The 17,014-nt window shown below is 41.0% G+C and overlaps 1 protein-coding gene across 1 annotated transcript in view; it reads left to right on the top strand.

Moving 5' to 3' along the window:
* ankmy2a (ankyrin repeat and MYND domain containing 2a) overlaps positions 1-17,014 on the top strand; it is a 107,344-nt gene that overhangs the window by 17,354 nt on the left and 72,976 nt on the right. The window contains exon 2 of the mRNA XM_048260735.1: positions 13,854-13,918. Coding sequence (XP_048116692.1) covers positions 13,854-13,918 — 65 coding nt within the window. The remainder of the gene's footprint in view (positions 1-13,853; positions 13,919-17,014) is intronic.

The following is a 17,014-nucleotide window of genomic DNA, read 5'->3' as shown; positions in this document are numbered from 1 at the left end:
TTTTATGTATTTATAAACAAAAAAAACATCTCTGTCAGTTCCATGCCGCTTTCAACAGCTATCAAAAACAAAGGTCATTTTTGGATGGATGGATTTTTTGTGAATGTTTCTTCTTCTACATAAGATTTTAGTCATCTTTAGTTCATGTAATACTTTTATTGTCAATGCACAAATTAAGTAACAGTAGTCTGAAACGCTATTGTTAATGCACAAATTAAGTAACAGTAGCCTAGTCTGAAACGAAATGCTGTTTTACATCTAACCAGTGGTGCAAATAACTGACATGTCCAAATGGGCCTTGATGAAATGCGCCGCTAGACTGTTCATACACATTTTAACGGGCCAAAGTTGAAGAGCTTTTGTCCGCTATTGTTAGTGCAAAATAGGCTGATTCATGTTCCCTTGCATTGTTTAACTGAGGTCCATGGCTAGTCTGGCTTTCATCAGACCAAGCTCAATCTTTTAAGAAATCAAAAATAAATAGCGGGCAGATCAGGCTGGGTTCACCCAGCCTAGTCCATAGGCACCCGATATTGTTTAATTTTCCCGATTGAGATATAGCCTTCACGCCTGGCTATTCTAAATGCAAAAATGCATCAGGGAGTTATGACAAAACGGTAACTAACAAACTAGATCCTAATAGAAAGTTGTTAGCTTCCCTAAGCTACAGGTAGGATTATAAGGTAGGCCTAATGACAACATAAATTGTCAATAGGCTATGCTGGCTTACACAAATAAAATCTCCTTTGAAACCAATGGCTTACGCCTTTACAGTATCAAGCGGACTTAAACTGTCATATCGTGGGCGAAAAGTTGTAATAACATTCACGCAGCTCCATGAGTCAAGGAAAGCGCAATGAAGTAGCCACTTCTAAATGGGACCCACTACACAGTAGCTTAAGGTGTTTTGCTAAAGCAGCCATAATGAAATGAAGGTGTCATTGTTTGGATACTTCACACACACGCTTTTTAATTTCACAGACTACAACTACCAAGCTGTAATCAAAGCACATCGATTCCCCTCTCACACCCTGCACGCACTTAAAACAAAATAAACAGGCGCCTCAGTCTCACGCATGTATAGGCAAAACTGTATCAGACCGGGTGTAACGTTGGTAAATCTTCCATTGCACAGAATGATTTTGTAGCACGTGCAATAAATGACAGTCGAAAGATACAAACAGTGCTGCTATACATTTGCTTGGTATAACCGCATTTATAGTTTTCTACAAATGCAATAAATCAAATGCCTCCATCACTCAACCAACGCTAACGTAACATTACCTAGGTCCTTATTGATATTACAAGATTAACGCATTCCTGCAGTAAAACCAAGCATGTCCGATAAACATCCTCAGATTTATTTCGCTTCAAGAAGAAATGGGAATTACACTTCATGTGAACATCGCCCTATCCTTATTAGATGTTCGCTGGTAAATTACAGTCCTTGTATGAAGCGTCCATTGTTTTTTTCCAACCCACTTTTAACTTCCAACAAAATTACGTCTCACTGCAACGATGCGCCATCTAGTGGACAAACGATAAACGACCAATACCGAAAATGCAGCCATGATGATGATGATGAATATTTATTTTGGCTTTCTTTTAATCCTACTGATTTTCATTTTTACCGGGGCAAATCACAAATGAGTGATTATGAGCCAGGTTGATGTGGGCCCTTGAGACCAACATACCATAAAAGATTCACAGAGAACTGTTTCTGCCCTACCCTCCTTCGGGGTCCAGTCCAGCTGGGGGCTGCAGATGAAAACGAAAAAATGACGGTTCCATGCTATCCATGTGGGTACATGCCCACCAAGTTTTGTGTACCCCGGTCTTTCAGTGTCCCGAATCCTTGTTGGTGTACGCCACTAAATGTACACATAAATTATTTTATTGTAAGGCCCCCATGAACGAAAAGTACACAAAACTTGGCATGTATTCAGAGGGTGTCATAATGATCCTACACTTTTAATTTCGTGCAGTTTTGACCTTGTCAGCCAGAGATATTGAGATGAAAACACTTAATTTTTGCTTTTTAATTTTTAACTAGGTGGCGCTATACATGAAATAAGTGGTAATGGGATGGGTTGACATGCCCCCTAAGACCAACATACAAAAAAAAGGTGGACCCCCTAGGCCCTACGGTTCTCGAGATATTCACAGAAAACTGTCTCCGGCCACCTACAGGCCAGTTGGTGTATAGTAATATAAATTAATTTATTGTGTGGCCCCCCCATGAACAAAATTCCACGAAACTTGGCGTGCATTCAGAAGGTGTCAAAATGATCCTACACTTCCAATTTTGTGCAGTTTTGACTATGTTAGGGTCACAGATACCTACAATTACAACACCTCATTTTTACTTTTTGTGTTTAACTAGGTGGCGCTTATACATGAAATTAGTGGTTATGGAATGGGTTGACATGGCCCCTTGAGATCAACATACAAAAAAAAGGTGGTCCTCCTAAACCTTACGGTTCTCGAGATATTCACAGAAAACTGTGTCTGCCCTACCCTCCTTTCGGGGTGCAGTCCAGCTGGGGCTACAGATCAAAACGAAAAACGATGGTTCCATGCTATCCATATGGGGTTACATGCCCACCAAGTTTTGTCTACCCCGGTCTTTCAGTGTCCCGGGAATCATTGACGGAAATTTGGACATGCGAAAAAAAAAAAAAAAAAAAAAAAAAAAAAAAAAAAAAAAAAAATCTGACTAAACCTATATGATGTCGGCCATGTTTTTGGGCACGCTAGCAACATGTTTTGCCAGGGTGTGAATAGCCCAGGTCATAATAAATCCACAAATAAAAGGACCCAAACTATAATTACATTAATTACCCCACATGCAATTATGTATAGGGATGAGTCAATTTATGTATTCTCTCTTTTACAAAGTAGCCTATGCACAGCTGTTCACGAAGGATGAGCGATTGTTTTCATCACTTACCAAGGCACTGTTTTGGAATCACTTACCAAGACAATTTTGTCCAAACACCGCGACTTTTTCATAAATTTGACCAATCATCGTAGTTTCACCGTGAAATTTCACCTACCACAACAGTCCCTCGTGCAGAATATTGAGCCAGATGGCACACTTACTTCTGCACCTTCTGCATATGACACCAAAGACTGCCCTAACGTGTTCGTTCCTCTGCAGTTTTGATGACAATAAATAGAAGGCTAACGTTAATGATCTGCTTACTTGCATCTCTCAACCTGGTGTTGCTAACCTACCTAGGCTATGAAAGTAAGTTAATTAAGGCCTACTTGGTTTACTGACATTTAAGTAGGCTATGCAACCCATTGGCAAACGTTTACCTGGATATGTCCTTTTAGCTTATGCCATGTTTGCTAGCTTGTGGGCTTAGTTTGAGTAGTGCTACCAAAATTATGGAAATTAATAAAATTGCAAGACATTTACCTCTTCTATGATCCAAGAATGATTTCATTCAAATTGTTTTTTTTAACATTTATTTTAACTAATGACATAGAAGACATTCCCAATTGCATCCACATATCGTAATGCACTATGCAAAAGTGATTTACACTTGTAGCAGACACCGTGGGAGATGCAAGGCAACACGGTGAGATGCAAGCCTTCAATCCACTCAGAAATGTAATTAGGCTACTCTCCGCCCTTAAAGGGGCAGGCAGTCAATTAGACGTACACCACCAATATAATGACATTAAACAGAAGTGTAGTCAAATAGTTTACATCAATATGAAATTACTAGATACTTACTTGGCTATTAGTAATTATGCAGGCCACAGACTATGAATTATTAAAAAGATATGAACTTAATATGAATTACAAAATATATGAATGTATTGAAACATATGACATGATGCCATCTCTTTAGGTGACTGTCTTTTTGGACAGTTCTACGAAAGGTTAATAACCTCAGTCAAAGCATTTTCACAAATAAAGTAGGCCTACTTTGATTTTCTGTAATCCTTACTGTTTACCTTTGATTATCCTTTTTAATAAGCATCAAGATTATCAGTGTGATTTTGGTCTTACTAACCTTAATTGCCCTAAATTAAAAAAAAAAATAAAAAAACGCAACTATTTTTGCAATTTTCACTTCCTCCCGCAATTTCTCCACAAGAAACAGCTAAAATACCGCAACTTCCATCCAGGCATTTTAGGTCAGTCTCAAAAAACCTCGTGAAATCCTGGAGGGACTGATTTTTTACCTATCCCTTACTGCCACTGGGGGGAAAAAAAACAAAAAACCTCAACTGACAACCAACAGGAACCAAACCTTTTTTTTTATGCCCCATAAAACTTAGGAGCAATGGCAGAGTAAAAAAGGAGTGTCCAGACTATCCTAGTCTGGGCCAAGACTGTCTGGTGTTGAGACAGCAACACAGGCATACCGATGAAACGATTTCCCTGCGCCAATTTCCCCCTGCGCCCCCAGGACCCCACCCCTTATATTCTAATTATTTAGAAACAGTTGTCGTATACCATGAGCGACATGGACACAATAACAGAGAGTTTGAAAAGTATTCCCTTTGGATTATTACAGTAAAAGAACAAAAAAGGTTCAAATAAAATAGAGATACCAAGACCCATATCAGGGCCATACAAATGAAATACAAGCTATTGACCAGTTACTTATGTAGCACCTCACTTATCTGTTTGAAACCATTTAAGACCAAAAAGTAATTTAAGATAGAAAAATGTATATAGAGATTAATGGGGGGGAAAGTATTGTCCATCCAGGTAGAAAAAAAGTGTCCTTATTTTTCCCCACTCGACTCCCACAGTCAGATGTTATTTTAGTCCAGAGTTTTCAAAAGATTGGCAGAATGCAATAACTCACCATACTCACTTTCAGACGGAGAGTGATTGAATATCTCTCACCAAGGTCCGCGAAATAGGCTCTTTATCTTGGTTGTGTCGAGTGGACCACCCCAGCTGATGCAGTTCTCTGTCCATCAACTCTGCTTCAGATAGTGTCACGCCGATCCCCAAGTGTTTCAGTTGTTCCGCGGCCTCCCATGCTGAGTTGAAAGTCTTCTCTCCCTTCTCGTAACGTCGCTGGATATCCAGACTTGAACTTGATGCTGCGTTCTTTTAACTGCCGTTTGATCTCGGTGTACTCCACTCGTCGTCTTTGAACTGTCACCGAGTAATCATTGTCCATCCTGATCTGAGAGCCTTCATACTGCACATTCTTCATATTCCAACATTTAAACAGGATTCGCTGCTTAGTTTGGAAGTGAAGGAACTTCACTATGGTGGATCTTGGGGCTTTTGACGGAGACCTTGAGACAAGGGATCTGTGGGCACGCTCTATGCCCAATTCTGCCTCTGCAGGGAGACCGAGAGCAGTCTTCAGTAGTTTCTCTGTGAAGTCGCACATATTGGCGCTGCCCTCCGCCCCCTCTTTCACACCATAAATCCGCAAATTCGACCTCCTTGCGCGATTCTCAATGTCTTCACAATGTGCTTCTAGACAGTGTTGTTTACGCAACATGTATGCTAAGAGCTTGTCGGTTCGAATGCTTCGGTTTTCCAAGTCACTCACTCTTTGCTCTGCCTCGTTCATTCTCTGTCCACATGTCTGTAGTTGTTCCCTTATGTCCTTAATTGTTTCTTAAAATTTGTCCAATCTTTCAGAAATGTCCCTTCTCATTTGTTTCATTTCAGCTAACACTTCAGCCAGTAAATCACCAGAGTCACCTGTTGCTTTAGCTTGGGTGCTAGCTTTTGAGTTTGTGGAAGCTTTGTTTGAAGTCTCTGTCTTGCGTCCTGTTCCACTCATATTGATCACGCCCTTGGTATTACATATGTAGTGCTGGGCGGTATACCGGTTCACACCGTATACCGCTGTATATTTTCGTTATGATAGGAATTTTTAATATACCGCCATACCAATGTATTTTATTACACAACGTTTGGAACGCTGCGCCGCGCGACAGTGTTTCAGACGGGACTTTTTTCCACGCACACATGGTGCCACTGCGAGGCATAGTGAGGGTAAACACAAAACACCTTAAGTTTTTCCCCTGAAGTATGACCCTTAAGGCTTAATTTCTCCTTAGTTAGGGGGTTTATTTAACCCTCAAGGCGCCACAGTCGAGTTTACTCGACAAGATGCGGTACTGAATAAAACGGCCAAATAGGGTGTCCTATTTCGTTCAACCTCCACTCCACTAGATGGCAGACAAGTCATACGTCATCCCCGAGTCGAAAAAACGACATGCTTTAAACAAAACTTTCTAGCTACAGCGCATTGAATCAGTGCGTGAAATACCGGAGCTAGTGTGCGTGTGAGCCACTTTGTCAGAGCGATATTGTCAACGTCAGCGAGTATTTGCATTAGATTATCGTCTAATGGCATCAAAAAAGTTTACCTGAAATGAAGTGTTGGGTCTTCTATTCGCGGACCCTGATTCTGAAGGGGAATAGTGAGGCTTCAGATGCGTCCCTGCCTTGCAATGATGCAGCTGGACAAAGTGAGAGTTTACTCCATAGTTTAGCTTACATCAAGCACAAACGTTGAATCGTTTGCCCAATGTCACTGGTGGGAATAATGTTTCACGGGTTCGGAGTGTTCATCGGGAAGTTAGCAGGGTGTTAGTGGTGTGGCGAACGAGGCTGGAGGTAGCATAATGGAGGTAGCATAATGTCCATAGCGCTAGCTTCTGTCTTCTGAACGTGTGCCTCTCCGCAATCGCGGCGACAGTAACGTGGTGGAGCCTTTGTCTAATGCCACTGGGTATGTTAGACGAGGTCGAAGTGCTCATAGGACAGTTAGGGGGGAACGTAGAGGCAGTGTGGGGAGTCGCAATGAGAATGACAGTAGGCCTAGTCCGAGCTGCGCAAATTTGCGCTTTATCTCTACAGCAAAAGGCCTGCTACATAAAAAAAAAAATTGTCAGCCATTTATTAGTAATGATTTACACTGTTGATTATCTATTTCCCTCACCATTTAGGACGTGTTCTTTTTTGTGTGTTCATGTCCTTGTGATGTGTGTGTCTTTGTCAGCTAAGAAAAAAACAACAGCAAAAAACATCAACAAAAACAACAAAAAGAAAACAAATACTATCATTGTCTCTTGTCTTGTCTCGTCATCTCACTCCTGATCTGTGCCTTGCCGTGGCAAGTGAGCTTTTGAACTAAACAGGTCTTGTCTACTTGTGTTTGTGTGTCATCTGAATAATATATATGTGCCCCATACATGGAATCAGAGTGCCTACTGTATGTAGTAAATGGAAAATCTCTACAGCAAAAGGCCAGCCTACCGCTACATGCATTTGGTTCGTTTCTGCCATTTATTAGTAATGATTTATACAGTTTGTTTACTACTTACTATTTACCTGAGCATTCAGTATTGTCCAATATAGCATACAGAAGGTGAGGGACATTTTGGGGGAAAAGAAGTGGTGCATTTTATCATTCAAACATGCAACTTTTCATGAAAATTCTATAATCCAAGATGGCCGCCACCATATGACGTCATAATATGCAAATTAGATATACACATTTAATCTCTACATAAACTTTGGGTCATCCTTAATATTTCTCTAATTTACAGAAAGTCTCTATGTCTTATCACTTTTAAGATATAACCTTTTGAAATGAAGATGTCAAAATCGAACGTTTAAAAAAAAAAAAAACCTCTGGCACCTAAAGGGTTAAGGGTGTTGCACAGAATACCTTAAATTGTTTCTTTAGTTAAGGAAAAACGTTAAGGGATACTGCATTGAAAGGGATTTACCGTCACGAACATTCTATTGAGATTGTTCAACAGCTGTAACTAGCTGGCTAGTAGGTGATGTCGTTAGTTAGCAACCCACCGAACACGGTGAAGTTTAATGTTCTTATTATTCATCTCACCTTAAGAATATTCACTGAAATTATCCAGGTAGCAAGTAAAGCATGTTATAGACATGCACTGAGCAATACTAGCTGGCTAGTTAGAAATGATCCTGACTGTCATCAGTGCACCAAAACGAACTTTTTTGTTAATGTTTTGCCTAGCGAACCGAACCGAAGCTCATGGCAGGCTAACAAGACATCCACATTCACATGAAGTTAACGTTGGCCTACCACTAACGTCATGTGAACCACACAATAACATTAAGGCATGTTTCTGATAGGCCTATTTGACAGAGTAAGCATATTAGCAGAGATGTTTTATTTTAAATTGTATGATTTTCAAAAAAAGTATAATTATTGCAAGTTGCACTACTTTTTGTATTGGTTTTATACAAGATGTTTGTGACATTTGCACAGTAAAAGTTCTGTATTTTGACAGCAATTGTCTGCATTCTGATTAGATTCTTCATTAGAGTCACAAGTGGCTTTTTGTAAACAGCATCATTTTCTGGGGCCATGCAACCGATGCAATTCGAATTCCATGCCATCACAGTGATCGCCCCAGCAAAACTCTACGTGCTGGTCATCTACCGCCCTCCAGGCCAACTAGGCGACTTTATTGACGAACTTGACACTCTGCTATCCTCCATCCCTGAGCATGACTGTCCGCTTCTTGTTCTCGGTGATATGAACATCCACTTAGATGCCCCAGGCTCAGCGGACTTTTTTTGCCCTGGTCCACTCCTTTGACCTCGAACTGGTTCAAAGCCCACCGACTCACAAAGCTGGCAAAGAGCTTGACTTGATCTTCACTGAACTGCAGCACAGACACCCTCATGGTGGCGCTCTCCATCTTTCTGACCACTTCTTCATCCAGTTCAACGTCAGCCTGACAGAACAGCCTCCGGCTCCTCAGCCGATGGTCACGTTCACCGCAACATCCGAACCTGTCTCCAACGCACTTCTCCTCTGTGGTTGCCTCCGGTCTACCTCCACTCAACACCTTCTCCTCTCTGGAGGTTAATGAAGCCACTGACTCGCTCTGCTCCACACTGACCTCGTGTCTGGGCACGAGCTGTGCCCTCTTACCACAAGGCCAGCTCGATCCAAACATTCTCATCCATGGCTAAATGATACCCTCCGATCGCGGCGCGCAAAACTCAGAGCCGCGGAGAGGAAATGGCACAAATCCAAACTAGCTGACGACCTCAAAAACTACCAGACACTTCTGACCTCCTTCTCAGCCAGCATCACTGCTGCTAAGACTGCTTTCTACAATGACAAAATCAACAGCGCTACAGACACTCAAAAACTTTTCTCAACCTTCAAATCGCTACTCAACCCTCAGCTGCCTCCTCCTCCATCCAGCCTTACTGCAGATACCCTCGCCTCATTTTTTACAAACAAAGTGGCGGCAATCAGCAGTAAATTCTCTACATGCCCACTCAACGCATCTGGCTCAGATACCGCACTCCTACAACCTCTAGGGACTGCTGGAACATCTTTTTCAGCATTCACGCCTCTCTCCGAGAATGAAGTGTCCAGACTCCTGACATGCAGCCGTCCTACCACATGCTCGCTGGACCCTATACCTACGAGCCTACTTCAGTCCATCAGCCCGACCATCGCTCCAGCTATCACACATGTGATCAATGCCTCGCTAATCTCCGGCACATTTCCAACAGCGTTCAAAATGGCCCGGGTAACACCGTTACTTAAGAAAGCTTCTCTCAACCCTGCTCAAGTCGAGAACTACCGCCCTGTCTCACTACTGCCTTTCCTATCCAAAGGCATTGAACGAGCAGTCTCCAAACAGGTCTCTGACTTCCTTTCACAGAACAACCTTCTGGATCCAAATCAGTCTGGGTTCAAAAGCGGCCACTCTACCGAAACGGCTCTGCTGTCTGTAACAGAAGCCTTAAAGAAGCCAGGCGACCGCTCGGTCATCAGTACTCATTCTGCTTGACTTATCGGTTGCCTTTGACACGGTTAATCACCGTGATCCTTCTCTCTATACTTCGCTGACATGGGAATCTCCGGTTCTGCTCTCTCCTGGTTTGAATCCTACCTCACAGGACGCCGTTTAACGTTATCATGGCTTGGTCAGCTATCCGCACCTCACCATCTAACCACAGGGGTCCCCCAGGGATCAGTGCTGGGCCCCCTCCTCTTTGCTATCTACACCACCTCCTTGGGACAGATTATCCGTTCGCACGGCTTCTCATACCACTGCTATGCAGACGACACACAGCTCTATCTGTCCTTTCCACCTGGCGACCCCCTGGTTTCAGCACGGATCTCGGATTGCCTTTCAGACATAGCTACATGGATGAAGGCACACCACCTCCAGCTGAACCTCTCAAAACTGAACTGCTGGTCATCCCAGCTAAACCTACCATACACCACGCGACATCAACATCAAATTTGACTCCCTGTCTGTTTCACCGACCAGGACTGCAAGAAATCTAGGAGTTGTTCTTGACAACCAACTAAACTTCTCGGATCATGTTGCCTCAGTCGCCCGGGCATGCCGTTTTGCACTCTACAACATACGGATGGAAAATCAGGACTTACTTGACTCAAGATGCTACCCAACTTCTGGTTCAGGCAATTGTCATCTCCGCGACTTCGACTACTGCAATGCCCTCCTGACAGGTCTCCCAGCCTGCGCTTTGAGTGAAACCACTTCAGATGATCCAGAACGGGCGGCGCGCCTGGTCTACAACCAACCCAAAAGGGCACATGTTACCCGCTGCTCATCCAGCTACACTGGCTACCTATGGCGGCCCGCATCAAATTCAAGTCTCTAACGCTTGCCTACAAAGTAGTCTCCGGTTCTGCTCCCACCTACTTGAATGCCCTCATACAGACTTACACTACCTCCAGACCGGGCTGCTCCTCCTCTGATCGAATCCACCCTAGCTCTACCACCGCACGCTCAAGCCAATCCAAACTTTTCTCATCTGTTGTTCCTCGTTGGTGGAACACACTGCCAGTTCCTACAAGGGCAGGGACATCCTTTTCCACTTTCAAAAAACTCCTGAAGACCCAGCTCTTTAGAGAACACCTACTCTCATAGCAACACTTAAAACAAGTCTTACTGATCCTAGCACTCACCAGCCGTTTTAAACTGACAAGTAACTGTTAAAAACAGCACTCACCGGCGACTTATTCTTACTGTACTCTAATGTTTTTTTGTTTTTTTTAAACTGTCCTAAAATTGTGAGAATTGTTCTAAAAACGTACTGTTTACCATGTTGTTAGTCGCTTTGGTTAAAAAGCGTCAGCCAAATGTAATGTAATGTAATGTAATGCAATGCAACCACCTGCATTAGCCTACCACTAGTGTGGAGTTATTCTACATCATGACAGTAAAATAGACCATCCTTAGTCAATGTACTGCAGCAATTCCTCTCTCAACCTGTAGAAAATGCTGTGCACATCTGATTATGCATGAAAAAAAAACATACCGTCATATACCGTGAAACCGTAAGAATTTTGAAAAATACCCTGATATACATTTTTGGTCATACCGCCCAGCACTACATATAAAACAAAGAATTATAAAATATCACTCGAATTAGTTCGTTATTATAGGTTTAGGGGTCCATGGGGTTGGCAGCCTGATCACAGTACAGCCATCAGCCAGGGGGCGGAAACGGAAGTCCTCTGCAGCTATATTTCTAATTATGTTTCCCATTGTAATTGTGCAATTTGTAAAGTTTTGCTTGGCTGGTGTGCGTTCATGGATGATACTGTAGGTGCACCCACCAATATGACTGTTGACAATGCGCTCTTAAAATAACATATAAACAACTCGCCATAGACTTCTGAACAGGTGTACAATAGCGATTTTTAGACAATGTGCTAAGCCACTCTCTAAGTTGTTAATTGCCACACCCCTAGGCGCATTGTTTAAAAAATAAACATGCAAAATAAGGAATTAAACTTTGCGCCGGGTGGAAAACGAGTTTTACGCCATGCGCCAGGGTGCAAAATACAGTCCTTTGTGAATAACTTTTAAGAGAAAACTTCTAGCTAAAATCTTTCAGTGCGATTTAGGAGTGGTAAGATAAAATGCCCCAAATATATGCATAAATCTTAAATAATATATCTGTATCACTAATGGTTCCAAAACTACAGCCCTTTGAAGCTTCAAATCATTTTAAGCATTGTGGTGAACAATCCTTTTTGTTCCAACATTATTGGCTCTTTTGGTATTTCACACACATTAGTAAAACTATGTGAATAGAAGTACATTTTCCTGTTGAATTAAAAAAATCAGATCAGACGTACAGTATTTTGTGTAATTCCCCCTCTGCAAAGCTCTGAAAATGGCTATACATTCATTATGTAAAAAGACATCATCACCTTTGAGGGCTTCTCATTCAAAAAGTATGTGACACAAATTCATCAGATTTTTTTTCCCACTCATATGGATTATCATGTTCATGCATTACCTTTGGTTGTTATCCTCATCATGTTGTCAGAGCTTTTTTTTTTTTTTTTTTTTTAACAGGGCTTGATTAAAAAAAAAAACCCATTTTAATCTTCTCTTTCACCATGTGGACAGTTAACAGGATTTTATTTAAATTGTACCATATATCATTCTGTATGTGAGTATCATCTGTCCAAAATTTGGGCTTGTTGCTGAGTTTCTTTATTGAGATAAGATTTTTGAAAAATATTGTCGATAGTTGTATTGCTCCAAATAATTATAATGTTGCAATAATTATTTGGAGCTATTCAACTATGAACCATAAACTGTGTTTAGATTGGATATGTGCAGCAAACAAGTGGCTCTCTTACTCTTACATTGACTTCTATTGTATTAAAAGAGCACCACATGTGGTGCAAAGTGGTACTGCAGATCCAGTACAAATTCAATGAATTTAAAAAAAAAATAATGTAGTATTCTTTCGCACTACTACAACAAAAAAGTCTGATTTACACATTTAGGTAATAAGGAATAGAAATGTCACAGACCAATTTTCTCATCCTCCGCAACAATTTTCAATCATTGTTTAAGTCAACTTACATTTTGTACATTTAAGGAATTTTGTTGGAAGGAACAGTATTTACTGGTTTTGGATCATATGATTGGGCCATAAACGGCCACAGCAACAAAGAGGATTGGGTTAAAGGGTTTGTTGGTATTTGTCGGTGCCTGCATTGGGGTGGGATTGCAGTTTGTCTGATTACATTGTTAATCAGATCATAAATAGCCACAGCAATGAAGAGAATCAAATAATTTTGTGGTATTTGTTAATGTACTCATCTTGAGTCTGGAGGGGGTGGGTCTGGGACATCAGATACCACTGTTCTTCTGGAGGTGTTGTGAGCCTAATTCAATTAAATGCCTATGAAGGAAGGTGCCTGCTTGATAACCCCAGTGAAATGCTCTTGAAGGCTGTTTTGTTGGTGATTTGAGCTGTGTTAGTGATTTTTAGGCTTGGAAATAGGCTTGGTTGTTGATTGGCCGCTGTGTGAAATCCCCTAACTATATCACTAGGAAATTAACATCTTTCCTGTGTATGAAATTAAAATACATTGTATTGTGCATATGACGCAAAGCCATATTGAAAATGCAAAGCCAAAGTGAAGCTTGGGGTTTCTTTTCTCCATTAGATAGATAGATAGATAGATAGATGGATACTTTATTGATCCCCAAGGGGAAATTTAAGAATTAGCATTAGCTTTTCCATTTTAGATATGGCCATGGAATAGTGGATGGTGATAAAGGTGAAGCGCAAATGTGCATTTACGCAATAAGCCCCATGTGGCCATAGGTTCCAGTGATTTAAGAACAGCTAAGGGGTGGTGTTAAGCTTGATGCAAAGCTGATACGACTTAGACTTATGAGAAAAATAAATTGGCAGGACAGTTGCACAGAGAAAATGAGATGGAGGTTTGCATTTTCATTTTGTTGTTTTTATGATTTCTTTTTGGGTTGAACATACCTCCAATATAGTCTATTAAGATTTATTGTTCCCATCATGTCCCATCATTTAACAGGTAATGTTCAGGAGGCTTCGCGACTGTTGGGTTGTAAAGATGTGCGCGTCAACTGTTTGGATGAAGTAAGTAGAACATTATCATTATCAGCTGTTTCTGGGAGGATTTTGTTTTGCTTTAGAATTAAAAAAATATATATATATACAGGTGCTGGTCATATAATTATCATGAAAAAGTTTATTTATTTCAGTAATTCCGTTCAAAAAGTGAAGTTTCTATAATGTATACAATCATTCCACACAGACTGATATATTTCAAGTGTTTATTTCTTTTCATTTTGATGATTATAACTGACAAACTAATGAAAACCCCAAATTCAGTATCTCAGAAAATTAGAATATTGTAAAAAGGTTCAATATTGAAGACACCTGGTGTCACTATCTAATCAGCTAATTAACTCAAAACACCTGCAAAGGTCTTTAAATGGTCTCTCAGACTAGTTCTGTAGGCTACACAATCATGGGGAAGACTGCTGACTTGGCAGTTGTCCAAAAGACGACGATTGACACCTTGTACAAGGAGGGCAAGGCACAAAAGGTCATTGCTAAACAGGCTGGCTGTTCACAGAGCTCTGTGTCAAAGCACATTAATAGAAAGGCGAAGGGAAGAAAAAGATGTGGTATAAAACAGTCTACAAGCAATAGGGATAACCGCACCCTGGAGTTGTGAAACAAAACCCATTCAAAAATGTGGGGGAGATTCACAAAGAGTGGACTGCAGCTGGAGTCAGTGCTTCAAGAACCACCACGCACAGACGTATGCAAGGCATGGGTTTCAGCTGTCGCATTCAAGCCGCTCTTGAACAAGAGACAGCGTCAGAAGCGTCTCACCTGGGCTAAAGACAAAAAGGACTGGACTGCTGCTGAGTGGTCAAAGTTATGTTCTCTGATGAAAGTAAATTTTGCATTTCCTTTGGAAATCAAGGTCCCAGAGGTCTGGAGAAAGAGAGGAGAGGCACAGAATCAACATTGCTCGAAGTCCAGTGTAAACTTTCCACAGTTAGTGATGGTCTGGGGTGCCATGTCATCTGCTGGTGTTGGTCCACTGTGTTTTCTGAGGTCCAAGGTCAACACAGGAAGTTTTAGAGCACTTCATGCTTCCTGCTGCTGACCAACTTTATGGAGATGCAGATTTCATTTCCCAACAGGACTTGGCACCTGCACACAGTGCACACTGCACAAATCTACCAGTACCTGGTTTAAGGACCATGGTATCCCTGTTCTTAATTGGCCAGCAAACTCGCCTGACCTATTATGAAGAGGAAGATGCGATACGCCAGACCCAACAATACAATGCAGAAGAGCTGAAGGCCACTATCAGAGCAACCTGGGATCTCATAACACCTGAGCAGTGCCACAGACTTTTCATGTTCATACTTTTCAGTTTTTTTTTTTTGTATTGGTCTTAAAATATTCAAATTTTCTGAAATACTGAATTTGGGATTTTCATTAGTTGTCAGTTATAAACATCAAAATGAAAATAAATAAATATTTGAAATATATCAGTCTACCAGGGGACCTCAGGGGGCCGGATTACATTTTCGGACTGAAAATGCCAAACACATGGATAGGTAGGCTATTTGAAATTATTCATGAAGGCCTACACATTAAAAAGAAATTCCATTGGCACCAAAATATCCTCACAATGAGCCCTACAATTACATAAACTAAAGCAGGAGACAGTTACCCTCTAAAAACGTTTTCCTATCCATGCAAGTAGCCTACATTTATAAATTAGTAATGCAACAAAATTACGACTACGTACCAACAAAACACATTTCCTATAAATAACACAAGTGTTACTTTTATTATATTTATTGAAGGCTTGCACTTGAAAACACGTCAATGCATAATTAGGCCAATTAAAAGAAGGCCAGGCCAAGTAGGCCTAAACGAGTCACAGAAAGTAAGCGCCAGAATAAAGTAGTCCAACAATAGGCCATGTGATTGAATATCAAGTAGGAATTAGTAAAACAAAAAGACATCTTTTAACTTTCACCAGCTTGTCCATATCGGGGGACAGTTTCTGGGCAGTGGCTATTTAGCCTACATAACATCATTCAGATGTCCGTGCGTCAGGCGATTTCGCACTTTCGATTTATTAATAGTCATCACGGAAAAGACCTATTTACATAAATATGTTGTCCCAAACATACATCTGCACAAGTATTTTACCTGCAAAGGCCGTGAGCATTTGGTACTGTGGTGGCAATGATCGATCAAATGATTCGATTGCAACAGATACATAGTAGGCTAATCCTTCGACGGTGCACAACACTGCAGTTTTATCAGTTCCATTTGGATCGCCTCTGGGACCTCGGAAGCATCAATCGTGAATGGAGAGCAAAAAAGTGCAAAGTCCTTTTCCAGTTCAGCAAAAACCGTGAATTGATTGTCAAACTCATGCCTGAGTCCGGAAAGCAAATTTGTGTAGCCTACTTGTCCATACTCGATTAACAGGCTGAGATTTTAGACAGGGGAAGTGGGCTGCATTGCGCTTGGAGAGCTGCGTCTTCCATAACGCCAGTTTACTTTGAAAAGCAACACTATCATAATACTTTGTAACGAGTTTGATAACATTTCGATAGCGACTAGTCTACCGTCAGCGCGATGCTGCAACTGACGGATTCCACCGAAAATTAAATAAAAATAAAATAAAAAATATATTCTTCCCTTATCACCCGCGGGCCGGATATGACATACAGTCGGGCCGTAACTCTGGCATCCCTGGTGTAATGAATGAATATAATATACAAGTTTCACTTTTTGAATGGAATTACTGACATAAATCAACTTTTTGATGATATTCTAATTATATGACCAGGACCGTATGTGTCAACTGTATAAATCGTTGATACAGGCTACTAAGAAAAGCATGTAGGTCACATCAAAAATGCAATATAACCACATTGCTAGGAGGTGTTTCCTTCCAAAGAGGATATGTTGTGTATTCTACAACATTCTAATTACAGTTTTGTCAGTATTTGCTGAAGAATAATGCATAAACAACCCTCATTTTAACATCTCATTTCCACCAACTGGATTTTCATGGTCTTTTACTATGGTGTTTAGATCACCAATTGAAATATAAAAATGTGAAAATAAATTCTGTTGCAATTACTTTTGGGTCAGACCTCACTTTGCCTGGACTATTAGCTCCGT

The sequence above is a fragment of the Alosa alosa genome, chromosome 13 (assembly GCF_017589495.1).
Source record: "Alosa alosa isolate M-15738 ecotype Scorff River chromosome 13, AALO_Geno_1.1, whole genome shotgun sequence".
In the NCBI taxonomy this organism is placed as follows: Eukaryota; Metazoa; Chordata; class Actinopteri; order Clupeiformes; family Clupeidae; genus Alosa; species Alosa alosa.
The sequence above is the reverse complement of the archived record's forward strand: the minus strand, read 5'-3'. Positions and strand labels throughout refer to the sequence as shown.